The 18495-nt window shown below is 49.0% G+C and overlaps 1 protein-coding gene across 1 annotated transcript in view; it reads left to right on the top strand.

Moving 5' to 3' along the window:
- LOC144486463 (X-ray repair cross-complementing protein 5-like) overlaps positions 1-16790 on the top strand; it is a 36853-nt gene extending 20063 nt beyond the window's left edge. Inside the window, exons 5-10 of the mRNA XM_078204497.1 lie at positions 2487-2655; positions 7903-8064; positions 10686-10815; positions 11191-11291; positions 14224-14340; positions 16564-16790. Coding sequence (XP_078060623.1) covers positions 2487-2655; positions 7903-8064; positions 10686-10815; positions 11191-11291; positions 14224-14340; positions 16564-16766 — 882 coding nt within the window. The 3' untranslated portion in view covers positions 16767-16790. The remainder of the gene's footprint in view (positions 1-2486; positions 2656-7902; positions 8065-10685; positions 10816-11190; positions 11292-14223; positions 14341-16563) is intronic.
- The last annotated feature ends 1705 nt before the right edge of the window (positions 16791-18495 follow it).

Genomic DNA, 18495 nt, shown 5'->3' with positions numbered 1-18495 from the left:
TGATTCTATCATTAGTCAAAACCTCTGAATTACTCATCCAGTAACAGAACTCCCCTGTTATTGTATCCCTTGTGCGTACTGTACAGAGAGAAACAAGAGTTAATGTTTTAGGTCGATGACTTTTCTTTACAACTAGCCCGCGTTAGACATGCCACAGGGTTCAAACAGGTACAGAAGGAAGGTATGCACGGAGGGCTGGAAAGAGTGAAAGGGGAGGCAGCAGAGATTAAATAACAGAAGAGACAATGGTGCAAGGCAAAGATAGAATGGTAATGAGATGAGTAAATAAAGAGAAAAAGAACTTGTATTAATTAAAATAGCGCCTTCCACAACTTCAAGATGGCCCAAAGCACTTCACAGCCAATGAAGTACTTCTGAACTTTCCTGCAGACAAAAGGAATATGCCCAAGCCTTGCACCTGTTTTGAATTATCTGGCAGCTTGAGGAGCCTATAGCTCCCCATTGCTTTCTCCATGGCAAGACCTCGGCCAATCAGAGTCGACTTGTCAACCAATCAACACCCTTTTCTCCTGTGGTATAAATTGTCACAATTGTTTGAAATTTGACCTTCTGGGGTTTGTCCTGATGAGTGCAAGACAAAAAACTTCGACAACCTGTCTCCTTGTTCAGCATTGGTTTCGAAGTTTAGCCACTGCTGTAATGTAGGAATCTTTCTACTTACATTTGACTCTCTCCATCCCTTTCTTCCACAAACTGATTCCCTCCCTGTAACTTGCTTTTTTATTTTAAAATAAGGATCAGTACGAGGTATCATTTTTATTTTCTGCTCTGTCTTTAACTTGTTACCTGTTTAAAGTTAAAAGTTTATTTATTAGTGTCACAAGTAAGGCTTACATTAACACTGCAGTGAAGTTACTGTGAAAATCCCCTAGTCGCCACACTCCGGCGCCTGTTCGGGTAACACTGAGGGAGAATTTAGCACGGCCAATGCACCCTAACCAGCACGTCATTCGGACTGTGGAAGGAAACCGGAGCACCCGGAGGAAACCCACGCAGACACGGGGGAGAACGTGCAGAGACTCCACACAGACAGTGACCCAAGCCGGGAATCGAACTCGCGTCCCTGGCGCTGTGAAGCAGCAGTGCTAACCACTGTGTCACCGTGCCGCCCCGTTTCTGGGATACGCATCACCCTTCTTCCAATGTCCTGAATATTTTGTACCATCGTAATCCAGACATCCAGTGGGAAGAGTCTTCCATCCCTTTGCTCTTTTTATACCGAGATTAACTTTCCATTTTTCAGTCAGACCTTCACTGGATTAGCTCTTTGAAGAAGAGGCATACGGACCGGAAATGTTAACTCTGCTTCTCTCTCCGTGCACCTGCTGAGCTTTTCCAGCATTCTCTGTTTTTATTTCAGATTTCCAGCGTCCATAGTATTTTGCTTTCACTTCATTGAGTTTATCTGCTTGATGTGGTTACATGACCATCTATATTGATGGAATATTCCACAAAATATGTCCAGCCTAATGAACAGAGCGTGCTTGAGCCTCTGTGTTATTTAACAAAATAACACAGAGGCTGTGTTACTCATGACGGTGATTGCTCATATCACACAGTGTGACCTAATCCAGAAGAGGACCGTTAGGGCGGCACGGTGGTTAGCACTGGTGCCTCACAGCGCCAGGGACCCGGGTTCGATTCCCGACTTGGGTCACTGTCTGTGTGGAGTCTGCACGTTCTCCCCGTGTCTGCGTGGGTTTCCTCCGGGTGCTCCGGTTTCCTCCCACACTCCAAAGATGTGCAGGTTAGTTGATTGGCCATGATAAATTGCTCCTTAGTGTCAGGGGCACTATCAGGATAGATACATGGGGCTACAGGGATAGGGGCTGGGTGGGATTGTGGTCGGTACAAACTCAATGGGCTGAATGGCCTCCTTCTGCACTGCAGGGATTCTATGATTGCCCATCCCTAATTGCCCTTGAGAAGGTGGTGGTGAGCTTCCTTCTTGAAACGCTACAGTGCATGTGGTGTAGGTACACCCACTGTGCTGTTAGGGAGGGAGTTCAGGGATTTTGACCCAGAGACAGTGAAGGAACAGCCAATATATTTCCAAGTCAGGATAGTGAGTGGCTTGGAGGGGAACTTGTAGGTGATGGTCTTCCCAGGTATCTGCTGCCCTGGCCCTTCTAGTTGGAAGTAGTTGTGGGTTTGGAAGGAGCTATTGAAGGAACCTTGGTCAGTTCCTGCAGTGCATCTTATCGATGGTACACACGGCTGCCAATGTGTCCGTGGTGGAGGAAGTGAATGCTTGTAGAAGGAGTGCCAGTCAAGCGGCTGTTTTGTCCTGGATGGTGTCAAGCTTCATGAGTGTTGCTGGAGCTGCAAGTGGAGAGTACTCCATCACTCCTGACTTGTGCCTTGTAGATAGTGGACAGGCTTTGGGAGGGTCAGCGGGCGAGTACCTCGAAAGATGTTGACCTTTCATATAATTTAAGCCTGTTCTTGTTCTTTTTGGTTCCCAGGTTTATGGACAGAGGCAGATTGTTCTGGAGAAAGAGGAAACCGAGGAATTGAAGAGATTTGATGGCCCAGGCTTGGTTCTCATTGGTTTCAAGCCATTGTCACTCTTAAAGAAGCACCACCACATCAGATCCCCACAGTTCATTTACCCAGATGAGATGCTGATAACAGGTAACCCTCAGCCGCTGTTACTGCTGCCCTTTGGCCAAGTGGGCATGGCTCTACCCAGGGTATTTATAGAGCACAGGGTCCAAACTTCATCCCCCTTCTCCTCAGTTAGCTGATGGTTCACAAGACAGATTCATGCAGATAATGATGGGAAACCCTGCAGTGGCAGCGAGAAGTGTTAAAACGTTAGGAGCTAATGTTCCAGCATGAAGGAATCCTACTGGAGAGAGAGAGAGTGACATTTTATATATTTACAATGCAGCCGTAATACAGAGCAGATGCAAATATGTTATCGGATAGAATACCCCTCCTCTAGAATCCCTCTACCCTAGAATACCCTGAATAGAATCCCTCTATCCTAAAATACCCTGAATAGAATACCTCTATCCTAGAATACCCTGTGTCGAATCCCTCTATCCTAAAATACCCTGTCTAGAATATCTCTATCCTAGAATACCCCATATAGAATACCTCTACCCTAGAATACCTCGTATAGAATCCTTCTATCCTAAAATACCCTGAATAGAATACCTCTATCCTAGAATACCATGAATAGGATACCACTATCCTAAAATACCCTGAATAGAATCCCTCTACCTTAGAATACCCCGTATAGAATACCTCTACCCTAGAATACCCCGTATAGAATCCCTCTATCCTAGAATACCCCATATGAAATACCTCTATCCTAAAATACCCCGTATAGAATACCTCTACCCTAGAATACCCTTTATGGAATACCTCTACCCTAGAATACCCCGTATGGAATACCTCTACCCTCGAATACCCCGTATAGAATACCTCTCTCCTAGAATACCCCGTATAGAATCCCTCTATCCTAGAATACCCAATATAGAATACCTCTACCCTAGAATATTCCGTATAGAATACTTCTATCCTAAAATACCCTGAATAGAATACCTCTATCCTAGAATACCATGTATAGAATACCTCTATCCTAAAATACCCTGAATAGAATCCCTCTACCCTAGAATATCCCTTATAGAATACCTCTACCCGTGAATACCCCGTATAGAATACCTCTACCCTAGAATACCCCATATGGAATACCTCTACCCTAGAATACACCATATAAAATACCTCTATCCTAAAATACCCCGTATAGAATACTTCTACTCTAGATTACCCTGTATAGAATATCTCTACGCAGAGTACCCGGTATAGAATGCCTCGACCCTAGAATACCTTGTATAGAATACCACTACCGCAACATACCCTGTATAGAATATAACTATCCTAGAATACCATGTATAGAATACCTCTATCCTAGAATACCATGTATAGAATACCTCTACCCTAGAATACCCTGTATAGAATACCACTACCCTAGAATACCCTGTATAGAATATCACTACCCTAGAATACCCTGTATAGAATACCACTACCCCAACATACCCTGTATAGAATATAACTATCCTCGAATACCATGTATAGAATACCTCTATCCTAGAATACCATGTACAGAATACCTCTACCCTAGAATACCCTGTATAGAATACCACTACCCCAACATACCCTGTATAGAATATAACTATCCTAGAATACCATGTATAGAATACCTCTATCCTAGAATACCATGTATAGAATACCTCTACCCTAGAATACCCTGAATAGAATACCACTACCCCAACATACCCTGTATAGAATATAACTATCCTAGAATACCATGTATAGAATACCTCTATCCTAGAATACCATGTATAGAATACCTCTACCCTAGAATACCCTGAAGAGTATACCCCTATCCTTGGGAGCTGTATCACTGATTGTTTGATGCTACCTGAGCATTATTATATCTTAAGAGATGAGAAGATGAATTTGAGCTCATTGTACCTGGTCCACTTTCTCTCATTACAGCATGCGGTTACATACTGAATGGCGTGAATGTGTTCTCTCCACTGCTCTGGATCATAGATCACGCCAAAGATTTCTCACACTTTGAATCGAGGAGTCAGATGCTGAATCGTGGGCAGCATGGTAGCACAGTGGTTAGCACTGCTGCTTCACAGCTCCATGGACCTGGGTTCGATTCCCGGCTTGGGTCACTGTCTGTGTGGAGTTTGCACATTCTCCTCGTGTCTGCGTGGGTTTCCTCCGGGTGCTCCGGTTTCCTCCCACAGTCCAAAGATGTGCGGGTTAGGTTGATTGGCCATGCTAAAATTTCCCTTAGTGTCCTGAGATGCGTAGGTTGGAGGGATTAGCGCGTAAATATGTAGGGATATGGGGGTAGGGCCTGGGTGGGATTGTGGTCGGTGCAGACTCGATGGGCCGAATGGCCTCTTTCTGGACTGTAGGGTTTCTATTCTATTCTCTGAATCCTATTACCCTGGTTAGAAACATAGAAAATCGGAGCAGGAGGAGGCCATTCAGCCCTTCGAGTCTGCTCCATCATTCATTATGATCATGGCTGATCATCCAACTCAATATTCTGTTCCCATCTTCCCCCCCATATCCTTTGATCCTCTTCGCCCCAACCAAGTGCTATATCTAACTGCTTCTTGAAAACATTCAATATTTTGGCCTCGATTACTTTCTGTGGTAGCAAATTCCACATATTCACCACCCTCTGGGTGAAGACATTTTTCCTCATCTCTGTCCTAAATGATTTAGCCTGTATTCTTAAATTGTGATCCCTGGTTCTGTACGCCGCCCCAACCCCCCGCCATTGGGGAACATCCTTCCTGCATTTACATTGTCTCGTCTTGTTAGAATTTCAAGTTTATTTATTTGTGTCACAATTACATTAACACTGCAATGAAGTTACTGTGAATATCCCTGAGTTGCCACACTCTGGCGCCTGTTTAGATACACCGAGGGAGAATTTAGCATGGCCAATGCACGTCTTTTGGATTATGGGAGGAAACCGGAGCACCCGGAGGAAACCCACGCAGACACGGGTTTCTATGAGATTCCCCCCCCACCCTCATTCTTCTGAACTCTGGTGAATATAATCCTAACCGACTCAATCTCACCTTGGGAGTCAGTCCCACCATCCAAGGAATCAGCCTGGTAAACCTCCGCTCTACAGCAAGAACGTCCTTCCTCAGATAAGGAGACAAAAGCTGCACGCAATATTCCAGGTGTGGTCCCACCAAGGCCCCATATATATGCAACCAGACACCCCTGCCCCGTACTCAAATCCTCTCGCTATGAAGGCCAACATTCCATTTGCCTTTTTCACCGCCTGCTGCACCTGAATGCTTAACTTCAGTGACTGGTGCATGAGGACACCCAGGTCTCATTTCACATTCCTTTCTCCTAATTTATGGCCTTTCAGAGAGTAATCTGCCTTCCGTTTTTGCTACCAAAGTGGATAACCTCACATTTCTCCAAATTATACTGCATCTGCTGTTCATTTGCCCACTCACTCAACTTGTCCACATCACACTGAAGCATCTCTCCATCTTCCTCACAGCTCACCCAGCTTTGTGTCATCTGCAGATTTGGAGATATTACATTTAGTTCCTTCGTCTAAATCATTAATTTATATGTAGTGAATAGCTGGGGCCCCAGCACTGATCCCAGCGGTACCCCACTAATCACTGCCTGCCATTTGGAAAAAGACCTGTTTATTTCCTACTCTTTGTTTCCTGCCTGCCAACCAGTTTTCTATCCATCTCAATACACTACCCAATCCCATGCACTTTAATTTCACACACTGATCTCTTATGTGGGACCTTATTTGAAAGTTGAAATAAACCACATCCACTGGCTGCCCCTCATCAACTCTACTAGTTACATCCTTGAAGAATTCCAGTAGATTTGTCAAGCATGATTCCCCTCGTGTAAATCCATCTGACTCTGTCCTGTCCAGCCGCTGTTTACCAAGTGCTCTGCTATTAAATCCTCCCCCACTACAGTCAGGCTGACTGGTCTATAATTCCCTGTTCTCTCTCTGCCTCCCTTTTTAAATAGTGGGGTTACATTAGCTACCCTCCAATCCATAGGAACTGTCCCAAAGGCTATAGAACCTTAGAAGATGAATACCAATATACCCACTATTTCTCAGACCATTTCCTTAAGTACTCCGGGGTGTAGATTATCGGGCCCTGGGGATTTATCAGCCTTCAATCTCAATTTCCCCAACACCATTTCTCTACTAATATTAATTTCCTTCAGTTCCTCCCTCTCCCTGGACCCTGTGTTCCCCAACTTTTCTGGTACGTTATTTGTGTCCTCCTTTGTGAAGACAGAACCAGAGTATGTATTTAGTTGGTCAGCCATTTCTTTGTTCCCCATTATAAATTCCCCTGTTTCTGACTGTAAAGGACCTAGTTTGTCGTTAACAATCTTTTTCACCTCACACACCGAATAGAAGTTGGATGGCACGGTAGCACAGTGGTTAACACTGCTGCTTCATAGCTCCAGGGGCCTGGATTCGATTCCCGGCTTGGGTCACTGTCTGTGTGGAGTCTGCACATTCTCCTCGTGTCTGCGTGGGTTTCCTCCGGGTGCTCCGGTTTCCTCCCACCGTCCAAAGATGTGCCGGTTAGGTTGATTGGCCATGCTAAAAATTGCCCCTTAGTGTCGTGAGATGTGTCGGTTAGAGGGATAAGTGGGTATATATGTAGGGATATGGGGGTAGGGCCTGGGTGGGATTGTGGTCGGTGCAGACTCGATGGGCCGAATGGCCTCTTTCTGTACTGTAGGATTCTATGTTTCTAAACTTTTACGGTCAATGTTTATGTTTCCCGCGAGCTTACTCTCGTACTCCATTTTCCCCTTATTAATTAGTCCCTTTGCTGAATTATAAACTGTCCCAATCCTCAGGTCTACAGTTTTTCTGGATCATTTGTATGCCTCTCCCTTGGACCTTTAACTATCTCTAATTTCCCTTGTAAGCCTTGGTTTGGCCACCTTTCCAGTTTTATTTTTGTGCCAGACTGGATTAAATAATCATTCTTTGAATGTTTGCCGTTGCCGATCCACCATCGTCCCCTTAAATAACATTTCCCAATCTATCAAAGCCAACTTGTGCCTCATATTCATCGTAGTTTCCTTTATTAAGATTCAGGACCCTAGTCTCAAAATCAACTCCCTCACTGTCCACCTTGATGAAGAATTCTATCGTGTTATAGGGGATGAAGTAACAATTTGACTTTATCGTCGCCACTTGCTAAGCAGCTCAGAGAGGTCAGCCCCCCTGGTCCTTTCCAGCAGCCTTTGGGCCAGCCCTGGTGCCAGGTGCTTATTGTTCTGAGCTGTGTTTATGTTTCACATTCCCAACAGGAAGCACCACTTTATTCAGCGCACTGCTCACCAAGTGCCTGGAGAAGGACGTGTATGCTGTTTGCCGCTACACTCCCCGGAGGAACACCCCACCCCGATTTGTGGCGTTGGTCCCACAGGAGGAGGCGCTGGATGATCAGAAAGTGCAGACCATCCCTCCAGGTCAGTGACACTGTCTCTCTCGGATCGCTCACTGACTGGGTGAGTACACTTGATTTGTCTCTCCTTTCTGACTGAGTTATGGTCACACCAGTACCACTGAATCTCCGGCACCTTTTCTGCCTGGCCACAGATGATAATTATTCACACACTATTTGTCTATGGAGGGCATCGTAGCTGTTGCCTATCCTACCCCCACTCACACACACACACCCGCACACACACACCACATACCACACATATACACACCACACGTATACACACCACACGTATACACACCACACGTACGTACATCACACGTACACACATCACATGTACACACATCACATGTACACACACCACACGTACACACATCATGTACACACATCTCATGTACACACACCACACGTACACACACCACACGTACACACCACACGTACACACATCACATGTACACACATCACATGTACACACACCACACGTACAGACACCACACGTACACACATCACATGTACACACATCACATGTTCACACACCACACGTACACACACCACACGTACACACATAGCACACATTTGCACACATCTCAGATACACACACGCACCACATGTACACAGACACACCACACGTACACGCACACACCACACGTATACACACGCACCACACGTACACGCGCACACCACACGTACGCGCGCACACCACATGTACGCGCGCGCACCATACATACGTGCGCACACCACACGTACAAGCACGCACCACACGTACAAGCGCGCACCACATACGCGCACACCACACGTACGCGTGCACCACACGTATACACACACCACACGTACACGCACACACCACACGTACACGCACACACCACACGTACGTGTGCACCACACGTACACACACACGTACACGCACACAGCACATGTACACGCGCACCACACATACACGCACACACCACACGTACACACGCACCACACGTATACGCACACACCACGTATGCGCGCACCATACGTATGCACGCACCACACGTACATGCACGCACCACACGTACATGCACGCACCACACGTACACGCACGACCACACGTACGCGCACGCACCACACATACACGCGCACCACATGTACGCGCGCACCACACGTATGTGCGCACACCACACGTACGCGCGCACACCACACGTACGCGCGCACACCACACGTACAAGCGTGCACCACACGTACAAGCGCGCACCACACGTACAAGCGCACACCACACGTACAAGCGCGCACCACACATGTGCGCACACCACACGTACGCGCGCACCACACGTGTGCGCACACCACACGTGCGCGCGCACACCACACGTGCAAGCGCACCACACGTACACGCGCGCACCACACGTACGCGCACACCGCACGTACACACACATATATACACACAGTGGAGCCTGGCTGATTGTGTGCAGCTCCAATGCAGAGAGGAACTGAAACCAGATATTTGATTTGATTTATTATTGTCATGTTTATTAGTATACAGTAAAAAGTATTGTTTCTTGCGTGCTATACAGACAAAACATACCGTTCATAGAGAAGGAAAGGAGAGAGTGCAGAATGTAGTGTTACAGTCACAGCTCGGGGTGTAGAGAAAGATCAACGTAAGAGAAAGATAGCACCACAGCCTGGGCTTGGACTCAGATGAACTAACTTCAGATTTCTATAGTTCAGAGTTACAGCGGATACATGTTACAGTGGGTGGATGAAAATTGAAGATTACATCATAACTGCTGAGAGGAAATTGATCCAATCTATAAAGGGGAAAAGATTGCAGGGCTGGGGGAAAGAGAAGGCTCTTGAGACGCATTGGATAAGCTCTTTCAAAGAGCCAGTATAGCCATGATGGGCTGAATGGCTTCTATGCAGTGTCATTCAATGAATCATTTACCATCGCTGTAGTCCTGCATTACATTGGCAGTGCAGTGATTTTAGACGTGGGTCTTCACTTGTGGTTTCCTCCCTGGGAACAGTAACCTGACGATAGGCAGAGTTTTTTAAGCGATGTTGATTGAGGGATGAATACTGGCCGAGACACCAAGGAAAACTCCCCTGCTGCTCTTCAAAACAGGGTCGTTAACATCCACCTCCGAGGGATGTGGGGACCGCAGTTTTCTGTCACGTCTGAAAAGCATTGAAGTACGCAAAGAATCCAAACACCCCACAGAGCTGCAATCCCCACTCACACACGCACCCAGGGACCTGGGTCAATTCCCAGCTTGGGTCACTCTCTGTGCGGAGTTTGCACGTTCTCCCCGTGTCTGCGTGGGTTTCCTCCGGGTGCTCCGGTTTCCTCCCACAGTCTGAAAGACGTGCGGGTTAGGGTGGATTGGCCGTGCTAAATTCTCCCTCAGTGTACCCGAACAGGAGTGTGGCGACTAGGGGATTTTCACAGTAACTTCATTGCAGTGTTAATGTAAACCTACTTGTGACACTAATAAAATAAACTTTGAAACTTTAAACTTTAAAACTTTACTAGTCGTAGCTTTGACCTGATTTCTGCAAAAACGCGAATGTTCATCCCAGGTCATCCCATCAAACGCAACTCCTGAGTCGGGCAGAGTGGACGTGTGAAATGCTCACCGATTCCTGGTACAAACAAAACAAAAAGTATTGTTTTCCCATCAGGATTCCACCTGATTTTTTTGCATTATGCCGACGATGTCAGGAAGATCGGCTTTACGGAGAAGCGAGTGGCCAGCGAGGATCAGATCGAGAAGATGAAATCAGTGGTGCAGAAGCTCCGGTTTAAATACAGGTCAGTCGGAGGTTCCAGCGATACTTTCTGCGCCATTAGAGGATCACTGTCTGTGCGGAGAGTCTGCACGTTCTCCCCGTGTCTGCATGGGTTTCCTCCGGGTTCCTCCCACAGTCTGAAAGGTGTGCAGGATTGGCCGTGCTAAATTGCCCCTCAGTGACCCAGATGTGTAGATTAGAGGGACTAGCGGGGTAAATACATTGGGTTACGGGGATAGGACCTGGGGTGGGATTGTTGTCGGTGCAGACTCGATGGGCTGAATGGCCTCCTCCTGCACTGTAGGATTTCTATGATTTCCCCTGTGCAGATGAACAGGAAATTTCTGCAAATTCTCCTTAAAATAAAATGGTGACCATTTCTATCCCTCTGGATTAGGCCTGAGAGCTTTGAGAATCCGGTTATTCAGCGGCATTTCCGTAATCTGGAGGCACTGGCCCTCGATTTGAAGGAACCGGAAGAAGTTGAAGATTTGACACGTGAGTATCCTGCTGTACAGCTCGTACCCACTGCCCAGCAGCAAAAGGAATTAATTTGATTTGATTTATTATTGTCACATGTATTAACATACAGTGAAAAGTATTGTTTCTTGCGCACTATACAGACAAAGCATACCGTTCATAGAGAAGGAAAGGAGAGAGTGCAGAATGTAGTGTTACAGTCATAGCTCGGGTGGAGAGAAAGATCAACTTAATGCGAGGTCGGTCCGTTCAAAAGTCTGACAGCAGCAGGGAAGAAGCTGTTATTGAGTCGGTTGGTACGTGACCTCAGACCTTTTCCCGACAGAAGAAGGTGGAAGAGAGAATGTCCGAGGTGCGTGGGGTCCTTGATTATGATAAGGAATGATAGTGATTATGATAAGATAGTGATTGTAAAGACGAAAAAAGCCCAGCTTTCACACGTAGTCTGTAACAGAGCAGTACATCGGGAATATTTCCCATTGGATTCAGGGCCCCGGGGCGGGTATGAATATTGGGTAATTGTTGAATCCAGTTGTAATGCTCCCTGGGGGGCAGAGAGGGGTTGCTGGGGGCATGAAGAGGGGAGAAATATGGCAAAGTGGGGGGGGTTAGGGTGGGGGAGCTGGGGGATGCGGAGAGGAGAGTCAGTGTATCAGCAAATGCATATTGTGGCAATTACAGTAATTGCCTTATTGAAGACAGGCGATGGTTATTAACTCAACCTCTGAAAGAGTATAAATGGACACAGCGGGAACAGATACTGTGGGGGAATCAGAGGAGCTTGTATCTGTACTGAGCTGTATGTAGAATAAACTTGCTGAAGGAAAAAGACCAGCTGCTGTATTATTCCTCCACTGTTAATAAGAGGGAGCTCGGGGTGGGGGGGGGGGGCGGTGCAGAGCTCAGGGGAGGTGGGGGCAGAGCTGGGGGGAGGAGCAGACAGGGGGGAGAGAGGGGGAGCTGGGGGGAGAGGGGGAGCTGGCAGGGAAAGGGGGAGCTGGCGGGGAGGGGGAGCTGGGGGTGTTGAGCTCCAGCTGACGAAGGGGCAGCGCTCCGAAAGCGAGTGGCATTTGCTACCAAATCAACTTGTTGGACTTTAACCTGGTGTTGTTAAACTTCTTACCGTGTTGGAGAAGGGCAGCTGAGGGGAGTGGGGGCGAGAGAGAGGGGGTGCTGGGGAAGAGAGAGGGGATGCTGGGGGCGAGAGAGAGGGGGTGCTGGGGAAGAGAGAGGGGGTGCTAGGGAAGAGAGAGGGGGTGCTGGGGAAGAGAGAGGGGGTGCTGGGGAAGAGAGAGGGGGTGCTGGGGAAGAGAGAGGGGATGCTGGGGAAGAGAGTGGGGGTGCTGGGGAAGAGAGAGGGGGTGCTGGGGAAGAGAGAGGGGGTGCTGGGGAAGAGAGAGGGGGTGCTGGGGAAGAGAGAGAGGGGGTGCTGGGGAAGAGAGAGGGGGTGCTGGGGAAGAGAGAGGGGGTGCTGGGGAAGAGAGAGAGGGGGTGCTGGGGAGGAGAGAGGGGGTGCTGGGGAAGAGAGAGGGGGTGCTGGGGAAGAGAGAGGGGGTGCTGGGGAAGAGAGGGTTAGCTTGGGGGGGAGAGCAGAGGGGGAGCTGGGGGGGGTAGAGGGGGAGCTTGGCGGGGGGGAGAGGGGGAGCTGGGGCGGGGAGAGCTGGGGGGGGAGAGGGGGAGCTGGGGGGGGGAAGAGGGGGAGCTGGGGGGGGGAAGAGGGGGAGCTGGGGGGGGAAGAGGGGGAGCTGGGGGGGGGGAGAGAGGGGGAGCTGGGGATGGGGGGAGGGGGGGGGAGAGGGGGTGACCTAGGGTTGGATATGGGGGAGCTGGGGGGAGGGAGAATTGGGGTGGAGAGGTGGGGGTGGAGATGGGGAGTGGGGGTGGGGAGAGGGTGGAAGTATACTGTGAAAGGTCTGACACTGGGAAGTTCCGAAGAACAAAGGGACCTTGGCGTGTTTGTCCATAGATCTCTGAAGGCGGAAAGGCAGGTTAATAGGGTGGTGAAAAAGGCATATGGCACACTCGCCTTTATCAATCGGGGTATAGATCACAAAGCAGAGAGGTCATGATGGAGTTGTATAGAACTTTGGTGAGGCCACAGCTGGAGCACTGTGTGCAGTTCTGGTCGCCACCTTATAGGAAGGACGTGATTGCACTGGAGGGGGTGCAGAGGAGATTCACCAGGATGCTGCCTGGGACGGAACATTTATGTTATGAAGAAAGGTTGGATAAGCTTGCGTTGTTTTCTCTGGAGCGGAGAAGACTGAGGGGTGCCCTGATTGAGGTGTTCAGGATTATGAGGGACATGGACAGGGTGGATAGGGAGCAGCTGTTCCCCTTAGTTGAAGGGTCAGTTACGAGGGGACACAAGTTAAAAGTGAGGGGTGGGAGGTTTAAGAGGGATTTGAGGAAAAAGGTTTTTACCCAGAGGGTGGTGAGGGTCTGGAATGCGCTGCCTGGGGGGGTGGTGGAGGCGGGACGCCTCACATCCTTTAAAAAGTACCTGGATGAGCACTTGGCACGTCATAACATTCAAGGCTATGGGCCAAGTGCTGGCAAGTGGGATTAGGTGGGCAGGTCAGGGCCTTTCATGCATCAGTGCAGATTTGGTGGGCCGATGGGCCTCTTCTGCATTGTAGGATTCTGTGAATCTGTGCTGGGGGGCAGAGAGGGGGAGCTGGGGGGCAGAGAGGGGGAGCTGGGGGGCAGAGAGGGGGAGCTGGGGGAGAGAGAGGGAACCGGGGGGAGATGGGGAGCCGATGGGGTGCTGTGGGGGAGGAGGAAAGGTAGAGAGGTGGAGAAGGTGGGCTGGAGAGGGAAAGCCGCGGGAGGGGAAATGGGGGAGAGGGGGGGATGCTGGGGGTAGGGGGGGGAGAGGAAGCTGGAGAGGTGCAAATAAATGACTTTGATAGAGGAGCGTAATAGGGGAAATCGTCTTTTCCCCACACAGTGCCAAAGAATGATGTTATGGACAGGGGAATCGGACAGCTGGCAGAGGAGTTCCTGGAGCTGGTTTATCCCCCGGGCTATAACCCAGGTGCAAAGAGCCAACAGAAGAGGAAGCTCAGTGAGTACTGCGGCAAGGGGAGCAAATTAAACGTTGTGTCAGTAAATGCTTCGCGTGAGATACAAGTGAGCCACATGGACACGGAAATCTCTGCTCAATTCTCTCAGAACTGAACCAGCTGGTTGCCAAAAGAAACAAAGAATTGCATTTTTTTAGCGCCTTTCCTCAGGACATTGTAAAACACTACAGTCAGTGAAGTGTAGTGGCCGCTGCAATTTATTACAACCCTGTTAGGAACATTTATAGAGAATTAACTGACCATAATTACCTGACAGAACTACGCCACTAGATTTCAACTTTTTCAAATAAAAACAAACTTTATTGTATTTTAGAGTTAACCAAAGCACTATTAACTCAACACCGCAGTTTATCATTCCTCATGCCTGTGAACTCAGTTCAACTTTGTGCTCCCTGCCCAAGAATTCCCCTCTCCGTGGCAAGAATATTGAAGGTGCATTCACTTCTGTAGAAACCAGCCTGTGAGGTATGCCACAGCCCTCCAGAATTCACTTTATCGTTCCTCCCTGTTAGTTATTTCCTGAGGAAAGATTTTATGGGGATCCTGCCCATTGCTTTTTGGCAAAGCAACCTTCCAACCTTTATTTAACATCACACGACTGTGGAGGTTCAGCTCCTTGTTCTGGTGGCTGGCAGTTACCCAACTTGCTCCTCAGAGTTTCCAAACAATTCTGTTGACTGCTTTCGGCCTCAGGGTTCTGGGGTGGACCACTGTAGATAATCCAGGGAACAAATAGCGGTTTTATTATACAGGGCAGATGCAAGAATATCAAATTTCAAAGAGCAGCAATTAAAGATTATCAGTCGGGCTCGCAATGCGGCCCATTTACGCCTGCTAGAAATTACATGTATTCATATGGAGGGACCTGTCCTCTACAGGCAAAAGGAACATGTCCAGGCACTGCCTTTTTTAATTAAATGGAAGCATGGGAAGGGGGGTCAATAGTTCCCTGGCGCACCCACCATGGCAATACCTCAACCAATCAAAATCGATATGCTGACCAATCAGCACCCTTTTTTTCGTGGAGTATAAATTTTTACTCCCTTTGAAATTTGGCATTCTTGTGTCTGTCCTGATGAGTGCAAGATGAAAAGCTTCGACAGCACGCCTCTGTTTTTGCAGCGGTATTCAAATCCAGAGGGAAAATGTGGGTTCAAATGCCCACCATGACTGTCTGAGAATTCTAAGCTCGTGTTTGTTTTTTAAAAGCTTGATCAATAAAAAGTAGCTCCCGGTAAAAGTGACCCCAAAGCCTGTCAAATTGTCAGAAAAATCCAACGACCGAGCTCATGTCTATTATGGAAGGGGGTGGCACGGCGGCACAGTGGTTAGCACCGCTGCCTCACAGCGCCAGGGACCCGGGTTCGATTCCCGACTTGGGTCACTCTCTGTGCAGAGTCTGCACGTTCTCCCCGTGTCTGTGTGGGTTTCCTCCGGGTACTCCGGTTTCCTCCTACAGTCCCGAAAGACGTGCTGGTTAGGGTGCATTGGCCGTGCTAAATTCTCCCTCAGTGTTACCCGAACAGGCGCTGGAGTGTGGCGACTAGGGGATTTTCACAGTAACTTCATTGCAGTGTTCATGTCAGCCTACTTGTGACGAATAAATAAACTTTAAACTTGCTGTCTTTACCAGCCTGTCCTCCTGGTGATTCCAGTCCCAATGAGGCTGACAGCTGAACGTTCTCTGAATTAACTTGGCAAGTCCCACGCAAAACTGCCCTATTCATGGCAACTAAATGCCAGCGATGCCCGCTCCTCCAGAATGATTATTGTTTTACTGTCCCTTATAAACAATGAACAGGTGTAAAGTAAATTTAAAAGTAAAGTTTATTTATTAGTGTCGCAAGTAAGACTTACATTGACACCGCAATGAAGTTACTGTGAAATTCCCCTAGTTGCCACACTCCGGTGCCTGTTCGGGTACGCTGGGGGAGAATTTAGCACGGCCAATGCATCTAACCAGCATGTCTTTCTGACTGTGGGAGGAAACCGGAGCAACCCCGGAGGAAACCCACGCAGACACGGGGAGAACGTGCAGACTCCACACAGACAGTGACCCGAGCCATAATTAACTGAAGTGGAATTGCACGGTGCTGTTTCTTATTAGCCGAATATTCAAGAGTGGGGCCATTGTTTGTCTTCGGTACTTCGGAGATTTGTCACGGTGACTGTCTGAAGAATGAACTGCTGTTCTCTGTGATCAGGCGACGCAGCTGGGGGAGCCGAGAAGAGGCCAAACGTGGAGGTGTCGCTGGGGAAGGAGGAGGTCAGGCAGTACCTGCGGAGCGGGACGCTGGGCAAGCTGACCGTGCCGGTGCTCAAGGAGGTCTGTAAACAGTACGGGCTGAGGGGCAGCAAGAAGCAGGAGCTGATCGACGCCATCACCGGTCACTTCGCTGAGAACTGACCGCGGTGGAATTCAGGCCATGGCCTGGGGGGGAGCGGGGGGAGGGCGGGGGGGGGGTGGGGTGCGGGTCGTGTACGAGCAGCGGAGACTGTCGGGTTTAGCTGGGGAAAAGACCCAACTGGCCTTCCCAACTGAATCAAAACATCACAGGAACCTTCAAACTGTGACCCCACCGCCCCCAACCCGCCCACCCCCCCTTCAGGGCAGAAAGAGGCCATTCCGCCCATCGAGTCTGCACCGACAACAATCCCACCCAGGTCCTATCCCCATAACCCCACATATTTACCCTGCTAGTCCCCCTGACACTAAGGGGCAATTTAGCACGGCCAATCCACCTACCCCATGCATCTTTGGAGTGTGGGAGGAAACCGGAGCACCCAGAGGAAACCCACGCAGACACGGGGAGAATGTGCAAACTCCACACAGACAGTGACCCAAGCCGGGAATCGAACTCGGGTCCCTGGCACTGTGAGGCAGCAGTGCTAACCACTGTGCCATCCTGGCATTTATCTGGCATATCTGAGGGAGGGGGTGATTCTCTCCAGGCTCAGCCAGTATTAATTTATTGCACTCTCACTGTGGGACTGGAGTCTGCTGACAGAACCCTGCTCCAGGGTTGGTGCACATTAGGCTGGCACTGCAGGGCGATACCAGGCGGATGCTGCATTGTCAATGGTGCCATTCCCCCAATGGAACATCAATTCTGACCATTGTCTGGTTTCAGGGCAGCATCGAGATCTATGATTCAAACACAGTCACCCAGTGGCACACTGGTTGGCACTGCTGCCCCACAGCGCCAGGGACCCGGGTTCGATTCCCGACTTGGGTCACTCTCTGTGCAGAGTCTGCACGTTCTCCCCGTGTCTGCGTGGGTTGCCTCCGGGTACTCCGGTTTCCTCCTACAGTCCCGAAAGACGTGCTGGTTAGGGTGCATTGGCCGTGCTAAATTCTCCCTCAGTGTTACCCGAACAGGCGCTGGAGTGTGGCGACTAGGGGATTTTCACAGTAACTTCATTGCAGTGTTAATGTCAGCCTACTTGTGACTAATAAATAAACTTTAAACTTGCTGTCTTTACCAGCCTGTCCTCCTGGTGATTCCAGTCCCAATGAGGCTGACAGCTGAACGTTCTCTGAATTAACTTGGCAAGTCCCACACAAAACTGCCCTATTCATGGCAACTAAAGAAGGGCAATAAATGCCAGCGATGCCCGCTCCTCCAGAATGATCATTGTTTTACTGTCCCTTATAGAACATAGAACAGTACAGCACAGAACAGGCCATTCGGCCCATGATGTTGTGCCGAGCTTTATCTGAAACCAAGATCAAGCTATCCCACTCCCTATCATCCTGGTGTGCTCCATGTGCCTATCCAATAACCGCTTAAATGTTCCTAAAGTGTCCGACTCTACTATCACTGCAGGCAGTCCATTCCACACCCCAACCACTCTCTGAGTAAAGAACCTACCTCGGACATCCTTCCTATATCTCCCACCATGAACCCTATAGTTATGCCCCCTTATAATAGCTCCATCCACCCGAGGAAATAGTCTTTGAACGTTCACTCTATCTATCCCCTTCATCATGTTATAAACCTCTATTAAGTCTCCCCTCAGCCTCCTCCGCTCCAGAGAGAACAGCCCTAGCTCCCTCAACCTTTCCTCATAAGACCTACCCTCCAAACCAGGCAGCATCCTGGTAAATCTCCTCTGCACTCTTTCCAGCGCTTCCA

This window comes from Mustelus asterias, unplaced genomic scaffold (assembly GCF_964213995.1).
Source record: "Mustelus asterias unplaced genomic scaffold, sMusAst1.hap1.1 HAP1_SCAFFOLD_350, whole genome shotgun sequence".
NCBI classification, from domain to species: Eukaryota; Metazoa; Chordata; class Chondrichthyes; order Carcharhiniformes; family Triakidae; genus Mustelus; species Mustelus asterias.
Note: the sequence above shows the minus strand (reverse complement) of the source record. Positions and strands in the feature narration are given on the sequence as shown.